Below are 26,605 nucleotides of genomic sequence, written 5' to 3' on the forward strand. Positions count from 1 at the left end.
GAATAAAGTTCCTGACCAGGCAGCCACCCGCCTCCCAGCCTGAAAGCCTTCTGCATGTCACACTGAGTGGTACCCTGCCCGTGGCTGGCCTCTCACCTGGGCTCACACAGTGTCAGCCCTTTCTCTATGCTGTGCCTTCCCCTCGGCATTGTTTTCACCCTGGTCTGTCTAGCAAATACTCGTCTGTCCTTCAAGACTCGGGTCACGGATCCTTTCCTTCAAAATCTATCCTAAGAGTTCCCTCATGGTCCAGTGGTTAAGAAGCCACCTGCCAGTGCAGAGGACCCAGGTTCTATCACCGGTCCGAGAAGATCCCCCATGCTTCGGGGCAACCAAGCCCGTGTGCCACAACTACTGAGCCCAAGCGCCCTAGAGCCCATGCTCCGCAACAAGAGACGACACTGCAGTGAGAAGCCTGTGCGCCACAACCAAAGCAGCTCCCACTCACCGCAACTAGAGAAAGCCCATGTGCAGCAACAAAGACCCAGCAGAGCCGAAAGTTACAGAAACAAATAAAATGTGAAATTCCTCCCTGAATCTTTCTCCTCTGGGCATCCACTGCATTCTCTTCCTTGCTCTCCCCAGGCCCTTACATATTAAACAGAAATGGTCTGTGCAGGTGCCTGTCCTCCTCCCGCCTCTAGGCTAATACCTTTGTTGAGTACGGAGATAATATCTAATTAATCTTTGTGCCCTCAGTGCCAAGCACAGCGCACATCAGTGTTCAGAAACACTATTTATCTGAACAATATGCCCATTTTGAACCACTGAAGGAAAAATAAAGAAGATAATTGTTGGTCCACGGAGATATCATGCCTCGCAAAACAAATCAGAGAAAGGTTAATTTAGTTGAGCCTGAGAATGAAATTACAGATAGCTGACTAGGGAAAAAACACTAGAGAGAAAGAAGATAGGATTAAACTCAGTGGCTTTTTGTAGAAATGGATATTTTGTTTTGTTAGGGAAAGCTGGAATCAGAGACTCAGATTCTGAACTGAGTATAACTAGAGTTATTGCAGATTCTACTATTCTAACAAGGAAACTCTTGCTATTGATTTGTAAAAGGTTCAATCGCCAGGACGCTATGATATCCCATGAGGAAGCCAGTCAAGAAGCAAGAGGAGGTCCCTGGTGAAAGATGTCTTAACATGTGGAAGAGGCATTAACTTGGGGCAAGACATTCCCTTTGCTCAGATATTGGTCCAGCCTCCTGGAATCAATGTGTGGGCTTCAAACTGTGCTTTGCAAAGTTACCCCAAAGGGAGATTTGCTAGTTCCTGGCCAGACTTTGTGCTGTTCACCAAGGAAACACCCCTGGTTACTGGGATTCCACAATAACCCCAAGACAGTTGCATGGTATGAGTCAATCAGAACCACGTGGGACTGGCAGGAGATGCCCCAAAGGGGACCAAATCCAGGCCTCCTTGCTTTGGTTGCACACTACAGATCCATATGCCACAGCAGGCCCTGTCTATCTTTGGCCAGTAGCTATTTTCGACCGCCACTAGGGTTCCAAACTGACGACCAGAAAGCCCATTGAACAACTTGGTGGATTAAAAAAAAAAAAATTCCCTAAGGGAAACACTTGAAAATATTTTAAGAAGTCACCGCAGTGGATCTGACTTTTCTTCCTTTGACTGATCTTGTAAACAGAACATTTATCTTAAAGGATTGATGTGAAATTAAATGCAATAATGTTTATAAAAATAACCATAGCATGGTGCCCAGTGAATACCAATCAACACATTAACCAGAAGGGAATTCTGATTCCTTCAGTTAAAAACATATTCTTGCATTGCTTCCTAGAACTGTGACTCTTCCAGTGGCCCTTTTGTTCACAGGGTAAAACCCAGTGTTGCCACGCTCTCAGGGCATCCAGGGCTGGACCACCATCTGGTTCTCACAGCGTGGCCCGCCTTCTCCCTTGCCGTCATCTCCCACCACGCACACAGTCTTCTCAGTCACACTGAACTACGTGCTCCTCTCTGAGCTCACTGTGCTCTCCCAGGCCTCAGTGCACTTGTACGTCCCGCGTCCCATGTCAGAAATGTCCTGACTCCTCAACCAGCTGGAAAATTCCTCAGGATCTTTCAAGAGTGAACTCAAGCATTTCATCTTCCATAAAGCCGATTCTCACTCACCCCACCAGAAGGTTCTTCTCTACAGAACGCCATGCACGTTCTTCTCTACAGATCTTAGGAAACCGTTTGCTTGTCTTCTTTAAGTTCCTTCTTTGACAGCAAGGGCTGCATTTTGTTTCCCTGTCCCATCAATAACTTAAGAAATGAACGAACGACGTGACCATACCCCCTCTTCATTCTAGGTGCCAGCACCATTTGGCATCATCCTCATCACCCGGGAATCCCTCCTTTCGGCTCTTATTCACCTACTGCTTGGCCAGGGAGCTTAGAGCCCCTCAGAAGCTGCCCTCACTGCCCAGGGCAGTGAGCATTTGTTAAGTGGAAGGGAATTCAATCATTCGGTGTCACCTTGTTCCAGTAGAGGTGGGGTGCTCATAGGTCTAGATAAGGGAAATCAGAAGTCTGATGCTTTTGAAGTCACCGGTCAAACTACTGCTTCCTGGCCAGGAGGAAAGCTGAAGTCAAATATTTTTACTAAAATTCAACTAAGACAGCCACGGAGTGACCCACAGATTTTATGCAGACATTTTGGCATTAGTTAATTTTTTCTGACCATCTGGCTAGGATGCAGATAAATTTCTCCAGTGGTTCTGGGGTGAGTCTAATTGGGTGCCCAGATTATTTTCTCGGTTCGTTCATGTTGATTACCTGTAAATTATCCAGGATAATTCGGAGGGAGTGCACCTGTCGTCGAACAGCCCCTGAGAACCTTTCATAGGTGGCAGCATCATATTCACTCATTTGGATCTCCTTTAGCCTAAAATTGGAGGGTGAAAAAGACAACAGCTGAGAGCAAGTACCCGTGGATCTTTTACTGACAGTCATCTACTGCTAGAAATAGCCAACTTCTTAGTAACTCGGTTTGCCTTTGAGGAGAAAAAGCAAGAAGTCGGAGAGAACAAATGCATGGACACCAGGGGGGCAGGGGGTGGGCTGGGAGAAACTGGGAGGCTGGGATTGATATGTGCAGACCACTGAGCGCTGTGGTTGCTCAGTCGCTAAGTCCTGTCTGATCCCCGTGAACGAGAGCCTGCCCACCAGGCTCCTGTCCACGGGACTTCCCAGGTAAGAATACTGGAGTGGGCTGCCTTCCCTTCTCTTCCCAACCCAGGGATCAAATCTGCATTTCCTGCATCGGCAGGCAGATTCTTTACTGCTGAGCCACCAGGGAAGCCTGTACGCTAATGATGAAAGTGAAAGTGAAAGTCGTCGGTCGTGCCCGACTCTTTGTGACCCCATGGACTATATAGTCCATGGAATTCTCCAGGCCAGAATACCGGAGTGGGTAGTCTTTCCCTTCTCCAGGGGATCTTCCCACCCCAGGGATCAAACCCAGGTCTCCCGCATCGCAGGCAGATTCTTTACCAGCTGAGCCCCAAGGGAAGCCCAGGAATACTGGAGTGGGTAGCCTATCCCTTCTCCAGCAGATTTTCCTGACCCAGGAATGGAACCAGGGTCTCCTGCATTGCAAGCGGATTCTTTACCAACGGAGCTATCAGGGAATATATAAAATAGACAACTGATAGGAACATATTGTACACCACAGGGAACTCTACTTAATGCACTGTGGAGTCCTAAGTAGGAGGGAGATCCAAAAGGGAGGGGATACATGTATACATGTGGCTGACTGAGTTTGCTGTGCAGTAGAAGCTAACATGGATGTGAGAACTGGACCATAAAGAAAGCTGAGAGCCGAAGAATTGATGCTTTTGAACTGTGGTGTTGGAGAAGACTCTTGTGAGTCCCTTGGACTGCAAGGAGATCTAACCAGTCCATCCTAAAGGAGATCAGTCCTGAATGTTCATTGGAAGGACTGATGCTGAAGCTGAAACTCCAATACTTTGGCCACCTGATGTAAAGAGTTGACTCATTGGAAAAGACCCTGATGCTGGGAAAGATTGCAGGCAGGAGGAGAAGGGGACGACAGAGGATGAGATGGTTGGATGGCATCACTGACTTGATGGATATGAGTTTGAGCAAGATCCAGGAGTTGGTGATGGACAGGGGGCCTGGCGTGCTGTGATTCATGGGGTAGCAAAGAGTCGGACACGACTGAGCAACTGAACTGAACTGAACCGAGAAGCTAACACAACATTGTAAAGCAATCATACTTCAATAAAAATTAATTAATAAAAAATAACAATTAAAAACTACAGAAAACCAGCTAGTTCAAGTAAAAAGAAATAAAGGAAAGGCAAGAAGTGATGTCTCCAGCTAATGTTTCAAAAGAGAGGAATGTGTGTGTAGTGATGTGCTGGAAAATGGTTAACAAGTTGCCCTGCAGGGGCAAAGCAGCCCTGATTTGTAGTGTTTGTTGATGCCTGTGTAACTGATTTTATCAACAGAGAGGCCCCTGAATTAGAAAGCGCCCGTGTGTGTCGGCTGTGTAGCACACCACTATTGCATCCCAGATGTGTGCCCGTGATGTTGGCAGACGGTCAGCTCCTGCGGCAGGTTCCTAGAGAGATCCCATGGGATGCTTTTTAAGACCAAGGACATATATTTTTGGTTGACCAAGATAACAGCTCCTGCCCAGAGATTGTCAATAAAAAGGTTGCTTCGTAAAACAGGAGTTTTCTGAAATTGCCGACTGTGTACTTTTAATAGGATAATTGTGTTTTAATACTACTGTGGCGCTGAAATTCTGGTGCTCCTTTTTATTATTTTTTCATTATTTGCTTCAGCTGCAGCCCCGCCTCTGCACTTGCAGTTTCCTGAACACACCCTGTGCCCTTGCCTCGGTCTCTCCCACCCGTCTTTACCTGCTGACTCCCGTGAACTCTTCACCTCAACGGTCGTCTCTTCCAGGAAGCCTGCTCTGACCTCTGGTCTGCGGTCTGGGCTCCAATATCACTTCGTGCTTGTCGCTATACAGTGGTCGCTACTTGTGCTAGGGTCTGCTTCCCGTCTCCCCAACTGTCTCCTTGATTTTTCTTATCTTTAACGGCATGGTGGTTAGCATGATACCTAGCATAACAGATGCTCAAAACAAACTGAGACAAATCACTGAAATACAAATAAGACTCCACTGTTGAAAATCTGTGCATGCTGCGTGCTCAGTCGTGTCCGACTCTTTGAGACCCGTGGACTGTAGCCCGCCAGGCTCCTCTGTCCATGGGATTCTCCAGGCAAGAATACTGGAGTGGGTTGCCATGCCCTCCTCCAGGGGATCTTCCCGACCCAGGGACTGAACCCACATCTCCTGTGTCCCCTGTATTACAGGTGGATTCTATACCAGCTGACCCATCAGAAAAGCCCTACAGTATCTTAAACTAGTCAGTAGGTTTTGCAGTGTTGTATTCATAATAGACTAATTCAATGACACATTGACAAATTTCTATAAATGTAAAGGGTACTAACACTAGAATAGGGAAAGATGAATGTATATCAAAAGCCTAACCACAGCACAGTTTTCTAGCTATTGCTACTGTGTGTGTGTATGTATGTGTGTACAAGTGTGTGCACGCATGCAATGTTGGAGGTGTGGATCCTCAGTGTTGAGCTGAAACTCTTACCTGGAGTGTATTCTTATTTCCCTTGGCTGGAGATGAACCCCCTAATGCTCTCACTGAAGATGAATGGTCTCTATTCCTCCCATCAGGCCATGCTCTGGGAAGATTCCATCCATCAGAGGGCAGAGTGCTGGAGTCTTATTAGAATCACACCATGTTGGGCTTAGACCACCATGAGGGCAGACGGGCAGACGGGCAGTTCCTGCCCTACCACCTGGCTGGTTAGCTAACGCCACCTCAAGTGTCAAGACCTAGCGCAAAGGTCACGTCCTATGAAGTCTTGCTTGGTCCCTCCATGAACAGTCTCTTTCATGTATCTTCCATAGATATCTGCTATGGAACCTATACATTTTATTGCTTTTAATACATGTCTATTTTGCTCTATCAGAGTGTTTTTCAAACATATTTTCCACAGCAGAAAATGAACTTTACATTGAGATCCAGTATACAAAAAAATGCATGTACACATATGTGTGTGTGTACTTGAGCCAAATACTCTATGAAATTTAATGAGCTTTACTACACGTGAGGTGCTCTGATATTTTCTCTTCTAATCCTCTAGGAAAAGGAATGTGCCTTGGTTTTTCTCAGCATCTCCAGCGCCAGCACAAGCCCTGGTACCCAGTGGCATGCAAGAAATGCTGCCAAGCAGCACTTTGGAAACACTGGCTATCAAACAGGAAATACCCGAAAGGCAAATAACATCTGAATAGTTACTTCCTGAGGTGACATGCGAAGGTGCCCTATAAATCGAATTTCCTCTCTGTTCTGAAGGACAGAAAGGAATATGTGTGTAGGATTTGACCTCTTATGTGTAGTTTTGGCAATCTCTTAAACCTCTCTTTAAGTTTTCATCGATGAAGATACGTCTCAAGTGTCAAGCCTGACAGATGCTGGGCATGATGACCACTGCAAGATATTTTACCAACATCCTTCGTACCTGGGAGGCCAGTACACTCTCACTCAAAGAAGAGAGGTTAGGAAAAAAAAGTCGGCATAAAGCTTGTCCTTAGCAGGACGCACAGACACACAGACACACAGACACAGACACAGACAAACAGAGATACACACAGACACACAGACACACAGACACACACACCACCACCACCCCCACCACCCCCCAAGGAAGGAACCAGGCAGTTGGTAAGTCACTCCAGGCAGACTGGGTTTTGTAGAGAGATCTGAATTAACTCCAGTTACAATGATACCTCTGGCATGAGCGTGTTGCTCCCAAAACACACCACATGCTGTTCTAATTAGGAAGAAATCTGGAAATCATACTCCAAGCTGTGTTAGCTTTCACGAAGATCACCTACAAGGTGTTCAAAGCTGATAACATTCTCAAAGATGAAGGCCGAAGCAGGGAGTGGGGAAAGAAAACTGGACGTGCTGGCCTCTGCATCAGACAAGACCCTCGGCGCTAATACTCTCCAGCCCACAGAGCTGGCTGCAAACGTGTCTCTCTGCTGCTTTAACCCCGATCAAAACTGCAGGGCACAGCTGCTTCACATCGCAGTAATCTACGCGGACTGACTGCGCTTTCCTGGCACAGCGTACTCTTAAAGGGTATATTTATTGTTACGTAAGAGTCTGGGAATTTTAGGTCTCATTTTACTTTTTTCATATAGGTCAGATTTAAATACTGTAATTTTGGATCATTTATGAGGAAAACAAACATAACCTAAGATCTACTGTGTAGGGCTGATTAGTCTTGCAAATGCTCGTGGGTACAATTTCCACAATTGGTGCCCACCTGAGAGGATTTTCCAAGCATGTAAAAGCACCTCGCTGTCTATTTCATTCCTGGTTTGTTGGTTTAATGTCTGTCCGGCTTTGTACGTGTCTTATGCTTGTCTACTTCTGTTATTCTTCCTGCGTTAATTGGTTCTTGACAAGTAAGAACCAGTATCTAGCCAAAATCCAGATACAAATGAACGCTAACTAAATGCTCTGTTGATGATGTCAAAACCCATCAGTAGAATTAAGCTCTTCAGGGCAATATGGTGGACCCCTAGGCTGATGGGTCGGGCTGGCAGTCAGTCTGGTTTCAGCCAGTATTTGAATTAAGTACGAAAGGGTGATAGCATTAGTTGTTTGCCCATGTGTATTATTCATTCACAAACATGTATGTGCTTGCTATGTACTAGATTCTTTGTGTAGCTACTGGGGATGTTTTGCTATTGTTTTGTTGCTAAGTTGTAGAGGGCAAAAACATCCTGCCCTCAAGGAACTTGAAGTCAGTGGAGAAGAAATCAACTACTCATACAAGTAACACAATGGGAAACAGTGATAAGAACTATGGAGAGAAGGTATAGGCTGCTATAAAAGCATACGTACAGGGCCTTGACTTCATTCTGCATTTACCCAGACTTGCAAAATAGCTTCGAAACTAACTATTGGATGATAGTGAAGAACGATTCCTTTTTTTACCGACAAAGGTCCATCTAGTCAAAGCTATAGTTTTTCCAGTAGTCAAGCTAAGCGCCGAAGAATTGATGCTTTTGAACTGTGGTGTTGGAGCAGACCCTTGAGAGTCCCTTGGACTGCAAGGAGATCCAACCAGTCCATCCTAAAGGAAATCAGTCCTGAATATTCATTGGAAGGACTGATGCTGAAGCTGAAGCTCCAATACTTTGGCCACCTGATGGGAAGAACTGACTCACTGGAAAAGACCCTGATGCTGGGAAAGATTGAAGGCAGGAGGAGAAGGGGACAACAGAGGATGAGATGGTTGGATGGCATCACTGACTTGATGGACGTGAGTTTGAGCAAACTCTGGGAGTTGATGATGGACGGGGAAGCCTGGCGTGCTACAGTCCATGGGGTTGCAAAGAGTCAGACAAGACTGAGTGACTGAACTGAACTGAATAGTATTGTGCATTTTAATTTTTTTAAATAAAGTATTCAGAGATAAACGCTGAACTATTTATGATAAAAAAGAAAATCTTGAATTAGCTTAAAACAAAAAACTCAGGGTTGGGAACTAGGAAGGGAGTCAGATTTTTTTCTTGAAGTTGAGAGAACAGGTCCACAGGATTCATTACCTGTTTCTATTTTTGTTTATGTTTGAAAAGTTTCATAATAAAAAGTTTAAGAGAAACTTTGCTGTTGTTGTTCAGTAGTTAAGTCATGTCTGACTCTTTGCAACCTCATGGACTGCAGCATGCCAGGCTCCTCTGTACTTCACTATCTCCTGGAGTTTGCTCAGATGCAATGTCCATTGAGTCGGGGTGATGATATCTAAACATCTCATCCTCTGCTGCCCGCTTCTCCTCCCACCTTCAATCTTTCCCAGCATCAGGGTCTTTTCCAATGAGTCAGTTCTTTGCATCAGGTAGCCAAAGCATTGAAGCTTCAGCTTTACCATCAGTCCTTCCAATGATTACTCAGGACTGATTTCCTTTAGGATGGACTAGTTTGATCTCCTTGCTGTCCAAGGGACTCTCAAAGAGTCTTCAACACCACAATTGGAAATCATCAGTTCTTTGACGCTCAGTCTTCTTTATGGTCCAACTCTCACATCCATATATAACTACTGGAAAAACCACAGCTTTGACAATATGGACATTTGTCAGCAAAGTAATGCCTCTGCTTTTTAATATGCTATCTAGGTTTATCATAGCTTTTCTTCCAAGGAACAAGTGTCCTTTAATCTCATGGCTGCAGTCACCATCTGCAGTGATTTTGGAGCCCAAGAAATTAAAACCTGTCACTGTTCCCACTTTTCTCCCACCTATTTGCCATGAAGTAATGGGACTGGATGCCAGACTTTAGTAGTACTAAACTGAATACTCGTCAAATGGGACTATTACTACACAAAAGTAGAAAGCAACATTTTTCTGTGTGTTTTCTTTTTCAGGGTCTCCACGTGCTTTTGTTTCATTCTCTCCTGTCTCATCCCCTTGTCCAGCTCCTCTGTATTTGAAGTACCTTCTGGTACTCTCTCACTTGGATTTGGATTCTTCTCTGCCGCATTTAGTAGAGGTATATGGTGTCTCAGATGGTAAAGAAGCTGCCTGCGATGCTGGGGACCTGGGTTCGATCCCTGGGTCGGGAAGATCCCCTGGAGAAGGGAATGGAAACCCACTCCAGTATTCTTGCCTGGAGAATGCCATGGACAGAGGAGCCTGGTGGGCGACAGTCCAAGGGGTTGCAAAGAGTCAGACACGACGAAGTGAGTAACACTTTCACGGTTTTCTCAGTCCCTTCTCCACTTTTTCTCTCTCCTCCCTTATATCCACTAAATTTAGTTGCCTTATTATCACAGATGCTCCCTAATTTCTTTATCCTGTGGGGCAATTGTACTTAACAGAACCAGATTCCTCACTGTTTATCCTGGGAATTAGAGAAGGGGTTCTACACTTGCACCTAAGCATGACTTACACCTGGAGAAGTAAATGGTAACCCACTCCAGGATTCTTGCCTAGACAATTCCAAGGATAGAGGAGACCGGCAGGCTACAGTTCCTGGAGTTGCAAGAGTCAGACACGACTTAGCGACCAAACCACCACCACGACTTACAAGTCCTTCTGTGTGAATTGCTCTATTCATTTGCCCACTTACACAAAAATTGAGACAGGACTGGTGAGGTTTTCAGTGTGGGAACAACAGGAACTCATTGGTTGGGAAGGAGAAGATGATGTGTATCTAATTATTCCGTTCCTTTCCCAAGTAAATATTTATTGTTTATATGAAATGTAAAATTAAAACTGTATCTTAATTCTAACAAGATCTTGCATTATTGGGTTCCTCCCACCTTTTTTTTTGAGAAGTTTAAACTGTTTCCATTCCTAACATCATTTGTCCTTACAACCTCTCTGAGAGGAAGGGGGAAGGGAGTCACCTATCACCAAAAGAACAGACTGACGCGCGGCGAGGAGAAATCAATTGTTGGAGGTCTCCAGGGAAGCCGGCAGAAGGGCTGGGAGTGACACTTGTCATATCTACCTGCTGAGTACATGAGGGCCCGAAGCCTTGCAGGGTTTCCTGAGGGTGTGTCCGGAGGGACCTCAGTTTTTATCCCTATTGTTCTGGACTGTTTACTTGCAGGATGTTTAAGCCCAGCACATAATGTAATACCAGATGTCCTGCGTGGGAGGAATTTCGGAACTCGTGAACGCTGGAGAGTGTGCTTTATTTGAACTGTGCCCAGCTCCTTCCATGGAGCCCAACAGCTTAAATCTGCCTCCCAGACCATGACTCTCACCCTCAATCCCAAAGGAGATCTTCCTGGTTCTTTGGTACTTGTCACTTTGAGCTGAAGAACCCAGGTGGATGTCTAGGGAAAGAGTCATGAGGTTTCTTCTCATGTTCTAGATGATTTCAATCAGAGTGGCCCCACATGGTTCCAGAATGAAAGCTACAGGCTCATGGGCCTGGATCTCAAGGCCTCTACCCACTGACAGTCAACCCCACTCCCCACTGGCCCCTGCTGGTATGGATATGGCCGGCTCTCTCGCCACAGTCACTCTGCTTATCCTGGCTTGCTCATTTAGCTTTCCCTTCCTGGAAGGTCCGAATACCGGCTGCGTTCAGGCCTCACCTCACATCAGCCCAGTGACTCTTCCCTTCTCTGTATGGCTAGAGGGCACAGCCTCTGTGTCACGTGACTTCAGCACTTAAACAGGGTGTGTGTGAAAGTATGTGTGTGTGTGTGTGTACACTAGTCCTGTCTCCACATAAATCTACAAGATTCCTGAGGGGCAGGAAGGGGCCATCGTGGAATGTTATCTCAATTTGCTATGTGGCCTGGGAATAGATGTGGATGGAATGATCTGACTTTAGTTTCTCCAGAGGGAAATACCTTTGGTTTTACTTTTTTAAAAGATTTATTTATTTTTTTGATGTGAACCGTTTTTTAAAGTTTTCATTGAATTTGTGACAATATTGCTTCTGTTTTCTATGCTTTGGCTTTTTAGCCTTGAGGCATGAGGGATCGTAGCTCCCTAACCAGGGATCAACGGGCACTCCCTGCATTGGAAGGTGAAGCCTTAAGCACTGGACTGCCCAGGGAAGCCCCTGGTTTTACCTTCTAAAGTGCTCAGTTCTTCCTCTATACCGTTATATGCATTTAATACATTTAAAAGGGCCTGAGCAGAAAGAGCTGGAGATTATGTTCACTCAGCTGTCTCCAATGGGGGGTGAGGTGGCTACGGGTTGCAGTTTGTGGTCTAAGTGGCTGCATGAAGTGGAGAATCACAGAACCTGGGTCTGCTCAGGGTTTGCCATGACGTTTCCCCGCTCCGGACGCAGGGGGGACCACCCACCTCTGTTGAAACGCTCTCTGGCCCATCTCTCTCGCAGCTCTCTTCACCTCCTCAGGAACAGCGTCTTTCTCAGCCTGAGAGACCTGGTAGACTGTGTGGCCTGCGTCCAGCCGGTAAGGACCTCCCTTGCCGCCCAGGCCTGCGGTGTCTCTTCCACCTGGGAGGAAACCATGAAAGTCCAGGTGACCAGTCTGATCTAGACCACAAAAGAGCAGGGCTGTAAGGCAGTCCCATGAAGTATATTAATTACACCTGCGTGCTGTGCTAAGTCCCTTAAGTTGTGTCCGACTCTTTGAGACACTATGGATTGTAGTTTGCCAGGCTCCTCTGTCCATGGGATTTCCCAGGCAAGAATACTGGAGTGGGTTGCCATGCCCTTCTCCAGGGGATCTTCCCCGCCCAGGGAACAAAACTGTGTCTCCCACGGCTCCTGTATTGCAGGCACATTCTTTATCGCTGAGCCAGTGGGAAAACTAGTAATTACTCAAATGACTTTCTTCTGGAAACACAAGGTGTCCCCCGGTTTAGGATACTCTTCTTCTCCATCCAGCGAATTCCAACCCATATTTCAAGGCTCAGTCCAAAATCCATGACCCCTCACCTGATGACAGCCACACAGGGATCAATACGCTTATGCCCTGTTTGTTATTCCTTAAATTTTTTCTTTTCTTACCACCTATAGGATGAATGGGATTATATTTTATATTCTTTGTAGCTCTGTACCTGTAAGAGTACAGAGCTTAAACACCGTAAATACTTGGTGTGTGCGTGCGTGCAGTCGCTTCAATCATATCCAACTCTTTGCGACAGGCTCCTCTGTCCACGGGGATTCTCCAGGCAAGAGTACTGGAGTGGGTTACCATGCCCTCCTCCAGCAGATCTTCCCAACCCAGGCTGAACTTCCCAACCCAGGCTGTCTCCTGTGGCTCCTGCCTTGCAGGCAGATTCTTTACCTCTCAGCCACTGGGGAAGCCCCAAATACTTCGTGTGTAAATATATGTTAATTAAATGAACAACACTCCTCTTTCTTCACAGTAACCTGATTTTTCATTAAAATCAAAGAAAGATGGTTAGGCTATGGATATTGCTTCTTCTGCTTTGCAAGTGGTAAAAATAGAGCGCAGAGAGGTTAAGTGACAGACATGTGAACTCATATCAGTGGCTGAGCCAGATGAGAAGTCAGCTATTATACTTTGACTTTTAGCTTAGAGTAACATGCCATAGATAAATACTGTCAGCTTCAGGACAGTTTTAAAATACAAACCCAAGTTTACACACTTGTTGGAGAAGGAAATGGCAATCCACTCCCGTATTCTTGCCTGGAGAATCCCTTGGACAGAGGAGCCTGGTGGGCTACAGTTCATGGGGTCGCAAGGAGTTGGACATGACTAAACGACTAACACTTTACATGGTTGTAAATGTGCATTATGTAATACTGTATGTTGTAGGTATAAATTCAATGCCTAGAAGACTAGGTAGGTAATATTATAAGAAGTGGTGAGAACTTGGCTAACTAGAGAGGACTTGCCTTGTCTAAATATCTTCAAATTCAAATCATCTTAAAACACAACATGGACCGCCAAAATACATATATCGGCTAGATTCGGGCCCTGGGTTATCAGTTTATTACCCCAGCTTTATAATGATTAAAATATTGGCAATTAGTTTCTTTTGTTCCTTTACACATAAGTTGGGAACTTAGAAGAGATCCCAATATTGGAGGGGTAGCATAATATTGTCCATTATAGTCAAGTATTGATTAGTATAGTATACTAATCGTATTAATATGAACGCTAGCATTACATAGTACAGTACTGTATAGGCAAGTCAGACTGCCTGAGTTTGAATCCTGGTTCCAACGTACGAGTCACGTGTCCTTGAGGGAAGTTCGCTAACTTCTCTGTGTCTCAGTCACACTCAGCACAGCAACTGGCACAAAATGAGAGCTCTAAAAGGGACTTGTCTCACTATCACTATGTAGACAACTTCCAGCGCACAGAGTGAGCCCATTTCTAAGTTTCATAAAGTGGAAATTTTGAAAGTGTTTAGGCTTTGGATAAATTACGCTATGTTTTCCTTTTCTCCCTTGAAGCCTTAATTGGTGTAATAAGTTCAAAGTAAGAACTCAGCATGCTCTGCTTCCCTTATCAAAGTCCAGGTAGGTCATTTCCTTTTGGGAAATACCATGAGAACAGCCCATTAATTATAGTATTTTTATCCTTTGATTCCAGCTCATCTTATTTCTTTTTTATTTAGAAATTGCTGGTGGAAAATTCCACCTTGGATGTGTGTGACTCCTGGCTGTCGCTTATGGATGGTCAATGGGCGGAGAGGACTATGGTCATGAGATTCAGGGGTGGAAATGCTGTCCTGAGAGCTGAGTCCCTTTCCACCGGAGGTGCTCCTTATTTATGGGTAGGTCATAAATGAGAACTTAAAACTTCCCAGGTGCTGAGATGAGATCGTTTCTGGTGAAAGGAGGGAATGACCTACAACCGTCTAGAGGCTGGTGTGAGTGACAGTCAGTCCCTTGGCAAAGTCAGATGGGGGTGGAGAAGACGTGAGGGTGGAATTCTTCACAACCTGCACTTCCAAGAAGACTTTAATTTGAACTTGTGACTCCAGAGTGTGAGCTCAGCTGCGTGAGACTCTTTGCGACCCCACGGACTGTAGCCTGGCAGGCTCCTCTGTCTATGGAATTTTCCAGGAAAGAATACTGGAGGGGGTTGGCACGCCCTTCTCCAGGGAATCTTCCCAACCCAGAGATTGAACCTATGTCTCTTGTATCTCCTGCACTGGCAGGCAGGCTCTTTACCACTAGTGCCAAAATGAAAAGGCTTGCCAGAGAGTCTAGATCTCAAGGTATAATATTGAAACTACGCTTGGATATCCTAAATCTGTGAAGATAAGGGGGAGAGAGACAGAGAAGGGGTTTTGATGATGAAAAAGGAATCAAATGACTCATGTAATCAAATGATTACCTTCAGTGCAGAGAATTCTGAGGCAGAGAGGGACAAAGAGAAAAAGAATTTGTAGCGAAAGAGCCTTGACAGACTGACAACTCAGCTGGGAAGTAAAAGCAGGGTCATCAGCCCGGACAGATATACGAGCTGTTAGATGTGAGCTGAATAACAGGTGAGCACCTCCGCTCCAGAGTAAGTAGCCTATGGCTGGGAAGCCTGCATCTGGCCAGCGCGTCCCACAGTGCATTCCAAAGGGATTAAATCCTGCTGGCTTGACACTAACTTCCAGATCAAAGGCCATTTCTAAAAATATCCTTCCTTTCAAGCTGATGCTTGATGAATAAACAGAGGAGGAGAGGGGTCCACAGGCCTGCTGGAGAGCACATTGTCCCCGGACGGTAACCCATTTCCTCCCGAGGCTGTCAAGGCCAAGGAGCACAGACTGTCCCCAGTGAAGACAGAGAACGGAGCTTGTGCTGGCGCGGCTCACGGCCGCGATAAGATCAGACGGTGCGCACACAGTCTGGCCCTATTCCTGCGGCCCCACAGCTGTGTCGCTCCAGCTGCCGCAGAGGAAAGAGGAAGGCCGTGGTCTTGGCTGGGAACAATGCTCTCGACAGGCAGCCAAGAGGAAGGGACAGACCCCAGTCATCGGCTCAGACCACAACCATCTCTCTTATCTCAGAACCCCGCAGCCTCGACGTACTCTCTTCTGAGATGTGGAAGACAAGGACCATGTCTTTTCAAAGTCAGCTGGTCCAGAAAGAATTTACTGTCGATTTCTGGAATGGTCCCAAGGACAGGGAATTTAAAAGAGGGGATTAACACTTTTAATGAATGCGTTTTTCATGCCAGGTCTTGAGCTCAGCACTTTGCAGTCATAATCTTACTGAATCCTCACCACAATCTTGGGAGGCAGTTCATAGTAGACCCCTTTGATCAATGAGGACCAGAACGGTCTGAGGTCAGGGGGTTGCTGCCTCTGACTGTCTGCTGAGTCTGCGGGGCTCCAAATGCCAGGGCTTTTCGTGTCTTAAAATCATGCTGCGTCAGAGGGCAGAAGCACACTCCAGCTGACTAATGGGGTTGGAGGAGAAGGCAAACAGATTCCTGAGCCTTCTTGGGGCTGGTGGGCTGTCCACATGGGCTCACGGAGTCTCTGGAAGCCTGACCCAGGAAAGTGCCCATGCTACCAACCTGTGCCGCCAGCCCAGGTGTTACCACCCACATGTGGCATGTTGTCTGGGTCCTCCTTCCCATGTTTGGGGGAACTCACGTCTTCACCGCTCTCTCTTTCGATTGTTATCTGAAAATGAAGAAATAAGATATTATCATTCTCCGTGACCAAGGCCAGGACCTGCAGGACAGAAAGAAAGGACTGTTTATCCCTAAGTCCTTAAGGTAGCTCATAACCTGATAGATACTGTTGATAGATGCTCATGATAGATGCTGTTCGTGTCTGGCAAAATTTCACCAGATTTTACATCCACTGGGTTGGGAAGGAAACAAATTTAATTATAAAAAATATTCTTTACAAAAAAAAAAAAAAGGAGTTAGACTGGATCATGGGGCTTCCCTAGTGGTAAAGAACCCGCCAGTCAATGCAAGAGATGCAAGAGACAAGGGTTCAGTCCCTGAGTTGGGATGATCTCCTGGAGAAGGGAATGGCAATTCACTCCAATATTCTTGTCTGGAGAATTCCATGGACTGCAGAGCCTAGCGGACTATAGTCCACCTGGTCCAGCTGAGTCACAGCAGATAAACATTCATCTATTTGATTTTCAAAGAAATCCCATTCCTCAGAAAAAGGCTACTTTATATGAAATATATGAAAAAAGAAACCCAGAAAATATACCTTTGTGTGCTTCACTGATATACGTTATGTGCACAGAGACTAAAACCTGCTTATTTTCCGGGCCCACTCTCATCACGGTATTTTAGCTCTCCTAGCTCATCTGTATTTTAAAACTGGACTTACTGTTCCTGCATATCAAACAGAACAGGCGGCACTTTAGCCTTTCTCTTTGAGAGCCTACGGCTCATTCATTGGTCCCTAATTTAATTCAGCACAGATTCACCAAGAGTACTGATAACCACACTGGAGTTCCATCCTAGCAGTCAGCTCAGTAGATATTACTCCACAATAAAAAGCATCTGAAGCAGTCACATTCATGCACCCTATGAGCCTGCTCCCAAATACAGTGATTTTCAGGGCAGACCAGATCAACTGTTCAAACAAGCCTTAATGGGCAATGTATTGGCAAGGTATCATCTGAAGTACCGTGAGGCCTGCAAAAGCCACGGAGGACTGGTCACTGCCCTCGAATTGCTCACAGTGGAGCAGGGGAGCTTGGAAATGGACCTGGAGCATGACGCCAGGTCAGTCTTGAGAGCTGACCCGTGCCTTCTTAGTGAGTGGACTTTTCATTCTGGATGTTAGGATAAACAAAGGTAGGTAGGTAATTTACGGCCTTTGCAAATAAAATGGCTATCAAGAATGAATTCAACATAATTTCCATTGTGTTATATCCAGACTCGTTCATTTCAAACATTATTACATTGTAACAAGATTTCAATTAACTGGACCTTTCTGCCCTTACCAGGGAAGCCCTGGTGGTTCAAATGGTAAAGAATCTGCCTGCAGTGCAGGAGATGTGGGTTTGATCCCTGGGTCGGGAAGATCCCCTGGAGGAGGGCATGGCAACCCACTCCAGTATTCTTGCCTGAAGAATCCCATGGACAGAGGAGCCTGGCGGGCTACAATCCAGAGGGCTGTGAAAGAGAGGGACACGAGTGAGTAGCTAACACACTTCTGCCTTTAGCTCTGGCAGCACTGATAGAGCTTTTGCCATAATTTCAGCATATTTTAAAATTTGGCAGCCAGGACGTGACAGTTGACATGAATTCCACGCATACAATCATGCTCCCCAAAAATGGGTGAAAATAAATTCTTCTTTTAAAAAATTAAACTATGCAGAATAGCTAGCAACATTTAGAGAACAAATAAACATTTAAAGTACTTTCCCCAAAACTTGCCACCACTTTCTAACTTTTTTAGAGTGTAAGAGATACGTAGTAAATTAAAATATGTATACTGACTACAAGAACTCTAGACCAGCACTAACCAATAAAATTTTCTGTGCGGATAGAAGTATTTATACTTGAGGGATCTAATATGGTAGATTATGGTAGATAGTAGCAATGTACCTCCTGAGTACTTGATTTTTAAATTTTACTTAACTAAAATTTAAGTTTGAAATTACCATATGTAGTCCGTGACTATCTCACTGGACATCACAAAACAAGGACAAGCTTGCCTCAGCCAGGAGGTAATGTCTGGTTATCTTAGCAGTATCTTATAGATGTTTTCCACGAGAAATGAGAAAAATAAGAAACATTTCAAAATTGAGATAGAGTTTTATTCTGTGTCAATTTAAGAAATCTACATAAAAGTTATGACTACAGTCTAATGGATTTTTAAAAAAACATACTGGAACTTACATATGGAAATATATTATAATAAGATGATAAGCTTTTTAATCCATAAAGATACATTTATTACAATAATGGTGTTCAAAACACTTCTGGAGTGCTTTAGGAAGGATCCGCAGAGTCCATGGCAGATTCTATTTTAATATCTTTAATGGTGGAAATTATGTATTCTTTAAAAATAGATTTGATTTTTAATAAATAGCTAAAGGATATTTGGAACTGACGTGTATGAACCAAATAGTTCTGATGTGTGTGAATTATTTGCTAACTTACTCTGCACTCTTTGCAAAGTCAATTAACTTCTCTGGGGCTAAACTTTCTCATCAGAAACTAAAGGGGGTTGAACTAAATAATCTCTCCCATTCCACTTAACATTGACATGTTCTAGCTAACTGATTAAACAATTCAAAATCTGGTAAACGAGCGGTTTTAGTCAAAATCAAATTATAAAACAATGAGACTAGTTTGCTTCATAAGAGTTGTGACAGCTCTACAAATCAGTTCTCAAAGAGGAAGCTCTAAAAATGGTCTGGGCCATGACAGCGTTACTGGAGTAACTGTTCTTAACACCAGCCGTCACTTTAGGGTGTATTATCTATTAAAAATAAATAAACAACAAAGTCCTACTGGATAGCACAGGGAACAATGGAAAAGAGTAGAGGAAAGAATGTGTATATACATACATATATATGTAACTGAGACACTTGTGTACAGTAGAAATTAACACAACATTGTAAATCAACTATGCTTCAGTACAAAATGGGCTTCCCTGGTGGCTCAAACTGAAGAATTTGCCTGCAATGCGGGAGACCCAGGTGTGATCCCAGGGTCAGGAAGATCCCCTGGAGGAGGGCATGGCAACCCAGTCCAGTATTCCTGCCTGGAGAATCCCACGGACAGAGGAGCCTGGCGGGCTACAGTTTATGAGGTCGCAAAGAGTCGGACTAGACTGAGTGACTAACACTTTCACTTTCTTTCAATACAAAATAAGTAAATAAAAGAATTTCAGAAGAGGCATAGGAAACAGAGTCCTAGGTGTCTTAGTAACTTTACTTTCATTATAAACCAATCTCCTTTATTTTTTCTTCTTCTTTTTTTTTAAATTTTACTTTACATTACTGTATTGGTTTTGCCATACATCAACATGAATCCGCCACGGGTGTACACGTGTTCCCAATCCTGAACCCCCCTCCTCCCTCCCTCCCCGTACCATCTCTCTGGGTCATCCCAATCTCCTTTAGACATTTCACCACAATTCAGATGGGGGAGCCTGGTGGGTTGCTGTCTATGGGGTTGCACAGAGTCAGACACGACTGAAGTGCCTTAGCAGCAGCAGCAGCAGCTGTAAGAGAATAGCCTTTCAAGAATAAGTACTAAAAATGATGGCACAAGGCAAAAGAAAAGGGCTCTCAAATAGCCCCCTCAGCTACCTGCCAAATGACAGCTCTTGGAGTTGTGAAGACACCTACAATGGGCCATCAGGGAGGAGGAAAATTTGTGTGAACTTTCTGGGCAGAAAGGAACTGCTGCGTTGCCACCTGTGTGTCCTGCTGGGAGCTGGCACGGCTCACACTGCCAACAAGGCTGCTCCCCACCAACCCCAAATGGGAGTCTGGAGATGTTTCAAAATTGACAAATTCTTGACAAAAACACTCATCAGCCCAAACACAGTGGATTCCAGAAAAACACATACCATGAATTACCAAGGACACTTACTTAAAAGCAAGCATTTGGGGAGTTTATCTAATTCTGAGTCATGCTATGAATGGCATTACAGTCACAGGAGTCTATCTCTCTAGGTGGATGGGAGGAGCGCATCTGATAAGCGGTTTCCAAAGCCATTTTAGGGCATCTCTTACGTGAATTGACAATGATTCATAAAAGGTGCGAGGCAGGAAGCCTAGGACAGTCCAGCCCAGACAGAAACTGCAACAGACACCAAGGAACGCATATCATTCGAGGAAGCTTGCCTCTTAGGGACAGAAAGGTGCTCAGAATCTCTGGTCATTCAGAAGGTTGACAAACTGCTGAACTATTTGAAGTATGTGTTGAGAAAGACTTGGAATGCATTTCCTTTGAGGACTGGTCTCATCTAGAAGGCTTCCCTGGTGGCTCAGATGGTAGAGAATCCGCCTGCAGTGCAGGAGACCTGGGCTTGATCCCTGAGTTGGGAAGATCCCCTGGAGAAGGGAATGGCAACCCACTCCAGTATTTCTGCCTGGAGAAATCCATGGACAGAGGAGACTGGTGGGCTACAGTCCATGGGGTTGCAAAGGGTAAGGCAGAACTGAGTGGCTGACACTTTCACTTTTCATCTAGAAAGAGTTCAAACAAGCCAATCCAGTTACTGATATACACCCTACTTAAGTGAATACTTAAGTGTTCACTTACAGCTTCGCGGGTGACGCTAATGGTAAAGAACCTACCTACCAATGCAGGAGACAGGGTCTCCTGGGTCAGGAAGATTCCCTGGAAGAGGGCATGGCAACCCACTCCAGTATTCTTGCCTGCAGAATCCCATGGACAGAGGAGCCTAGTGGGCTACAGTTCATAGGTTTGCAAAGAGTCAGACACCACTGAAGCGACTAAGCATGCACTCATCTGTTCACTCACATGGATCAAAATTTTGCCCTAAACACAAAATATCATGGTCTCTTACAAGTGCTGATGCAAACTGATGCCCATGGTGAGCTCTTTGCTGTGTTGGTCACAGCTGATGCATCCTACATCCTTTTAGATAAGCAAGTTTTAATCCCAAGGAGTTGTCCTCTTTCATATGAATCAAGATGGAAAAACAAAACAAAACATAGACCTTGTAAATTATAACTCATAAAAAATGTTCCGGAGTGAAGCAACCCAAACCCAAAGTAGCGGAGGGACATGACTCACAAAAGCCCTGTAATCCTAGGCAAGGCCCTATACTTTAGGCTCCTCCTCACACTCATGATTTTGCAAAAACCGTCAGTAAAATGATATAAATAGCCAGAACACACTCTTGGAAGGAAAGTGCGTTCTTGGAGGAATGACTGGACAACACAGCCGATTCTCATTTTCCAGCTGGAGACGAGGTGTGGCTCAGCAGGCATTTGCAGCTGCCTCTCCAACATCCACTGCCTCTTTCTCCTCTCTAAACAGAAGTCAGATGAATCATGGTTAGCTGGGACGAGGCCCAGCCGTCCCATCGCCCTCTGCCAGCGATGTGTCTGGGGAAGAAAGTCTGGGAGCTGCGACGTAAGACAAATTCTGTTGGGAGGTTTCTGGGGAAGATTTTCCTCTTGGGTACAGAGCTCACTCGCGGCCCTGCAGGGACTGCCTGCCCCTCCCTTGCGGCACATACGTGTGCTGGCTTGGACACGGAGTGAGGACGTGGTGCTTCGAGCTGGGGTGTCCACCTGGTGACCACGGGGCAATGAGGAGGAGGCGGCAGAGGGGAGGACGGAGAGGGTGGTGTCCCTGATGACACCGCTGAGCTGCTCAATCAGCCGCGGAGTCACTTACTTCTGGTTTCTACATCAGCAAATAATAAATGTTATTAGACATAGGTTTTTTTTCATATAAAGAACTTTTAATTTATTTATTCATTTTTGGCTGTGCTGGGTCTTTGTTGCTGCGGGGGCTCTGCTCTAGTTGCGGTGGCTTCTCTTGTTGCAGAGCATGGGCTCTAGGCCGCTCGGGCTTCAGGAGCTGCAGTGCATGGGCTCGGGAGCTGTGGTTTCCAGGCTCTAGGGTGCAGGCTTGATGGCTGCGGCACTCGGGCTTAGCTGTTTTGCAGCACGTGGGATCTTCCCGAGGTAGAGATTGCACCCAGGGCCACCAGGGAAGCCCTGTCCTTGCAGTTTAAGCTACTGTAAGTTGGGTTTTCTGCTACTTGGAGCCCAATGCATGCAAACGAACTGACTCATTCATTAAAAGACAAATGAGAGGCAGCGGGGCACGAGCCACGGCATCGATCTTTGCAGGATGTCCTGCTTCCAGAAGACGTGCTTTCAATTTTCTGATGTTGAAAACTGCCGTGATAATATCAGAAATCCTACTTATTACAGTTGCCTATGATTTGATGATTAGCAGGCAATTCAACGCACTTAATCATTCATTTTCTTATTCAGACATTTCTGTGTATGTTTATGGTACATTTGCTACTCCCTGGAATATGGAGATAACAAGAAACAGGATCTTTGCTTCCAGGAAAATATTTTATAATGTAGAACGAAGTCACAGTGCAGGGTAATACAGACCATAATAAGGTATTGAATACATCTGCCTAAAACATATTCTTGTCTGAGGTTATAAGAAAAATAGGGGCTTCCCAGGTGGTGCTAGTGGTAAAGAACCTGACTGCCAAAGTAAGGAAACATAAGAGATGAAGGTTTGATCCCTGGGTCAGGAAGATCTCCTGGAGGAGGGCATGACAACCCATTTCCAGTATTCTTAACTAGAGAATCCCATGGACTGAGGAGCCTGGTGGGATACAGTCCATAGGGCTGTAAAGTTGGACATGACTGAAGTGACTTAGCATGCACGCATATGAAAAATATAAGAAATTTCTATCACAGATACAATGAAAGTCACATTAATATGTCCCTAGGTATGATGGTCTTTCATATGAAGACAGCTGCTTAAAAAAAAAAAAGCAATAATTCCTTACCCAGTTTTCATAAACAACGTGCTACTCTATAATGATAACGCATGATCAAACCACCGTTGTCCAGAGGCAGCTTCTTTGTGTTCCAGCTACAACCTCTGGCAAAGCCATCAAAGTATGTAATTCATCTCCAGTTTCCCCCTGGCTGGTGGCAACACTTTCTTTCACGTATTCAATGACCTCCTGTCTTCTTTAATCCTCTTAGTTCTTAAAAAGCAGGAGATGATCTAATTTGTGGTCATTAATATTAAAAAACGATCCTGCAGCTGATATTCATTCGTACTAAATAATTCCCCGCGAAAGGGCACTCACATGGTAAGTGCTCTTATCACAAAAGTGGGAAATAAAGTCTCGGGACCAGCAAGCAGGCAGATGGGGGATGAGGTGGGGAGTTGATGAGGGGCACGCTGGGACTGTTCCCTGGCCCTGAAGACAAGGCCTATGAGGTGAGCACCGACAGGCGACAGGCAGAAGGCGGGTCCGTGGCTTGTCCCCCAGCAACTCTTGTCTCTCTAGTCCTGAAGGAGCGGATAGCTCTTTCTGCCTTAGGAAGGACTCCAGTCCCTTCTCACAGGCTCTTTCAAGTCCACCATCAGCCCTCCATCCTGACCCTGCTTGCCCACTTCTCGAAACTCAACCCCACTCTGTTTACACTCCCGCTCTCTGCTTGAACACTCCCAGAGACTTACGCATACTTCACTTTCTGGTGTAAATGATGAGGTGGATAAATACTTTAAAATATTTGAAACTGTAACCCCCAAACATCCTCCTTTCTCCACTGGATGCGATGCTCTGGAATGCATCCCTGTGTGCACCCTATGTTATTTCTCTATCTGTGTTCAAAGTTTCTGAAAAAGATCCTCCCCACAGGAACGACTCTTGTTTTACCTTTGTCTTTGCTGGCACAGTGACTTATACGTACATGTGCTGTGCTGTGCTGAGTCACTTCAGTCGCGTCTGACTCTGTGACCCCATGGACTGTAGCCCGCCAGGCTCCTCTGTCCATGGGATTCTCCAGGCAAGAATACTGGAGTGGGTTGCCATGCCCTCCTCCAGGGGATCTTCCCAATCCAGGGATTGAACCCAGGTCTCCTACATTGCAGATGGATTCTTTACCATCTGAGCCACCAGGGAAGACCAAGAATACCAGGGTGGGTAGCCTATCCCTTCTCTAGGGGATCTTCCCAGCCCAGGAACTGAACCAGAGTCTCCTGCATTGCAGGCAGATTCTTTACCTGCTGAGCTACCAGGGAAGCCCAGATGCCTAATAAATATGCATTAAATGCATGTGGGAGAGGCAGATCGGCAACAGAATGTAAGAGTTTCAGCTTCTGCATACAGTGCTCTTCACAATAAGCTGTTGGCAGGAACTCTTCCTGCCAGCCTGTAACTGGCAAACAGCACAGCAGTGCTCAGCCACTGGTCAGTGGACAGCCGTCTCCCGACAGGCAGGAAACACGCGGCCCTGCTGGCCCTGTGGCGTGGTTCTCAAATCCCGATCCTGCACTTCCTGCAGCTTGACTCTGATCCCTGCCTCGGCCTCAGCTCCAGTTTCTGGGGAGCCGCCTGCCTGAGCTGACTCCGTGCCCCCCAAGTGTGTGGGCAGCAGCCTCTCTCCTGCTCTCTGGTCTAGACAGAGCTGCTGGAACAGCTGTCTGCAACACAACGCAGAATCTGCCTAAAGCAACCTCAAACTTTACTCAGAGTCCTTACTCATCTCTTTCTTCTGCTTAAATTCAAACAGGAACAAAAGATGCAGAGGGACTTTTGGAAAATTTGAGAATTCGGAACGTAGATCATGGAATCGAGAGGATGGTTCACGGATTAAGACGGTCTAAGCACAAACCAATTTTTAAGGGAAACCAAATGTTATCATTGTGTGTAGGTGACTGTCAAAAAGCCATGTTAGAAAATTGGCACGGCAACAGTTCCCTAGCATGGACGAGCCAGCATGGATACCGCCTGCTGTCACTGGCCCTGCTGAGCACTGCAAACTTTCTCACAGAACAGCTGCAAATTAAACTCAGAGAGAGTGGCATGCGTGCTGAGCCACGTCAGTCGTGTCTGACTCTGCGACCCCATGGACTGCAGCCCGCCAGGCTCCTCTGTCCATGGGGCCCTCCAGGCAAGAATGCTGGAGTGGGCTGCCATTGCCTTCTCCAGGGCCTCTTAATAGTCTCCTGCATTAGCACGCGAGTTCTTTACCACCAGCGTCACCTGGGAAGCCCTCAGAGAGTGGAGGCAGGGCAAACTGACGGTCTTTGTGTGACGGTCTCCCTTCTCTATTTTTGCATCTTTTATTTTCCAGAGACTTCAAAAGGTTAACATTCAACATCTGAGTCAATTCAAACCCAGCCAACAGACATCCACGGCCAAGGAAAAGGTTGGCCACACAAGGCCATCTCTATTATGGCAAAGAGTGTGCAAATGCTTTGGTTCTGTGATACACACAGTGGCCGGGGCAAGAGACATCTACTGCCATCTGCTTTTATTATTACAGAAGCTAAACGATCTTTCCTGGCATTTCCTGGCCCAGGTGATTTCAGTCTTATACCCAAGCCTTGTGTTCCCTCTGAGAACACAAAATCTGTGTGGCAATTTTAAAATCTATTGTGCTTTCCCTGTCAACAGGATTCTCTGAGATGTTAAGTTGCTGGGAAAAGGAAAGTGAAGTGCAGGTACTTAGTCGTGTCCGACCCTTTGCGACCCCATGGACTGTAGCCTACCAGGCTACTCCGTCCATGGGATTTTCCAGGCAAGAATACTGGAGTGGGTTGCCATTTCCTTCTCCAGGGGATCTTTCTGACCCAGGGATCGAACCCGGGTATCCCGCATTGTAGGCAGACACTTTACCGTCTGAGCTACCAGGAAAGCCCAGGAAAAGGAAGGGTGGGTAGAAAAGCCACCCAGTCACTAGGGTAGGGAACAGCAAAGGGGGTTTTAATAAGATCAGGTTCTAAAAATGCTTGGAAGCACTGACCAGATCTCCAAGCAAACACATATAGCTTGGGGGAATTCTTTTCTGAAAATAGGAACGCTAACTGAATCAGTGTGGACAGGTTATCATAGCATCCTCCTCATGGAGATTTCCAGCATCAAACATTTTTGGCAAGTGGTTTTCTGTTTCGCTTGTGTTAAAGTCAGGCTATGTCAGCAGCCATCGTTTCTTTCAGCTATTCTTCATACCATTGTTGGTTCATCATCTTAGATTCTAATCTTGTTTATGAAGTCATTGTCTACTGATGTTTACCCTGAGTTTCCTCCACCATTTCCTCAAAGCACATGGAGTTCTTGTAAAACCTGTGTTCTCACATCTAGCGAGACAGTCTTCCTCTGCTTCCAAAGGCCCAGCCTTCTCTGCACTTTTGGACAACCACGATGAATTAAAACCATGAACCAGAGAACAACACAATGGCACTGAGAGGCTGTAGAGAAATAAGCTGTATGCACTGCGCACACACAGAGCTCAGGAGGACGGCGTATGTCGCTCACTGGCTGAGAGTATTTATGGCTCTGCGCTCTGAGGCTCGGTGGGTGAGGGGCCCTTCCAGGCTGCTGCTCCAGCTCAAAAACACCACTTGGAGTGTGG

General features: G+C 45.7%; 1 protein-coding gene across 1 annotated transcript in view; it reads right to left on the minus strand.

Annotated features, from left to right (window-relative positions):
• VWA8 (von Willebrand factor A domain containing 8) overlaps positions 1-26,605 on the minus strand; it is a 382,159-nt gene that overhangs the window by 39,937 nt on the left and 315,617 nt on the right. The window contains exons 38-40 of the mRNA XM_068984307.1: positions 16,080-16,188; positions 11,920-12,076; positions 2,790-2,898 (exon numbers count right to left, since the gene is read on the minus strand). Of these exons, the coding sequence (XP_068840408.1) occupies positions 2,790-2,898; positions 11,920-12,076; positions 16,080-16,188 (375 nt within the window). The remainder of the gene's footprint in view (positions 1-2,789; positions 2,899-11,919; positions 12,077-16,079; positions 16,189-26,605) is intronic.

The sequence above is a fragment of the Capricornis sumatraensis genome, chromosome 12, assembly GCF_032405125.1.
Source record: "Capricornis sumatraensis isolate serow.1 chromosome 12, serow.2, whole genome shotgun sequence".
NCBI classification, from domain to species: Eukaryota; Metazoa; Chordata; class Mammalia; order Artiodactyla; family Bovidae; genus Capricornis; species Capricornis sumatraensis.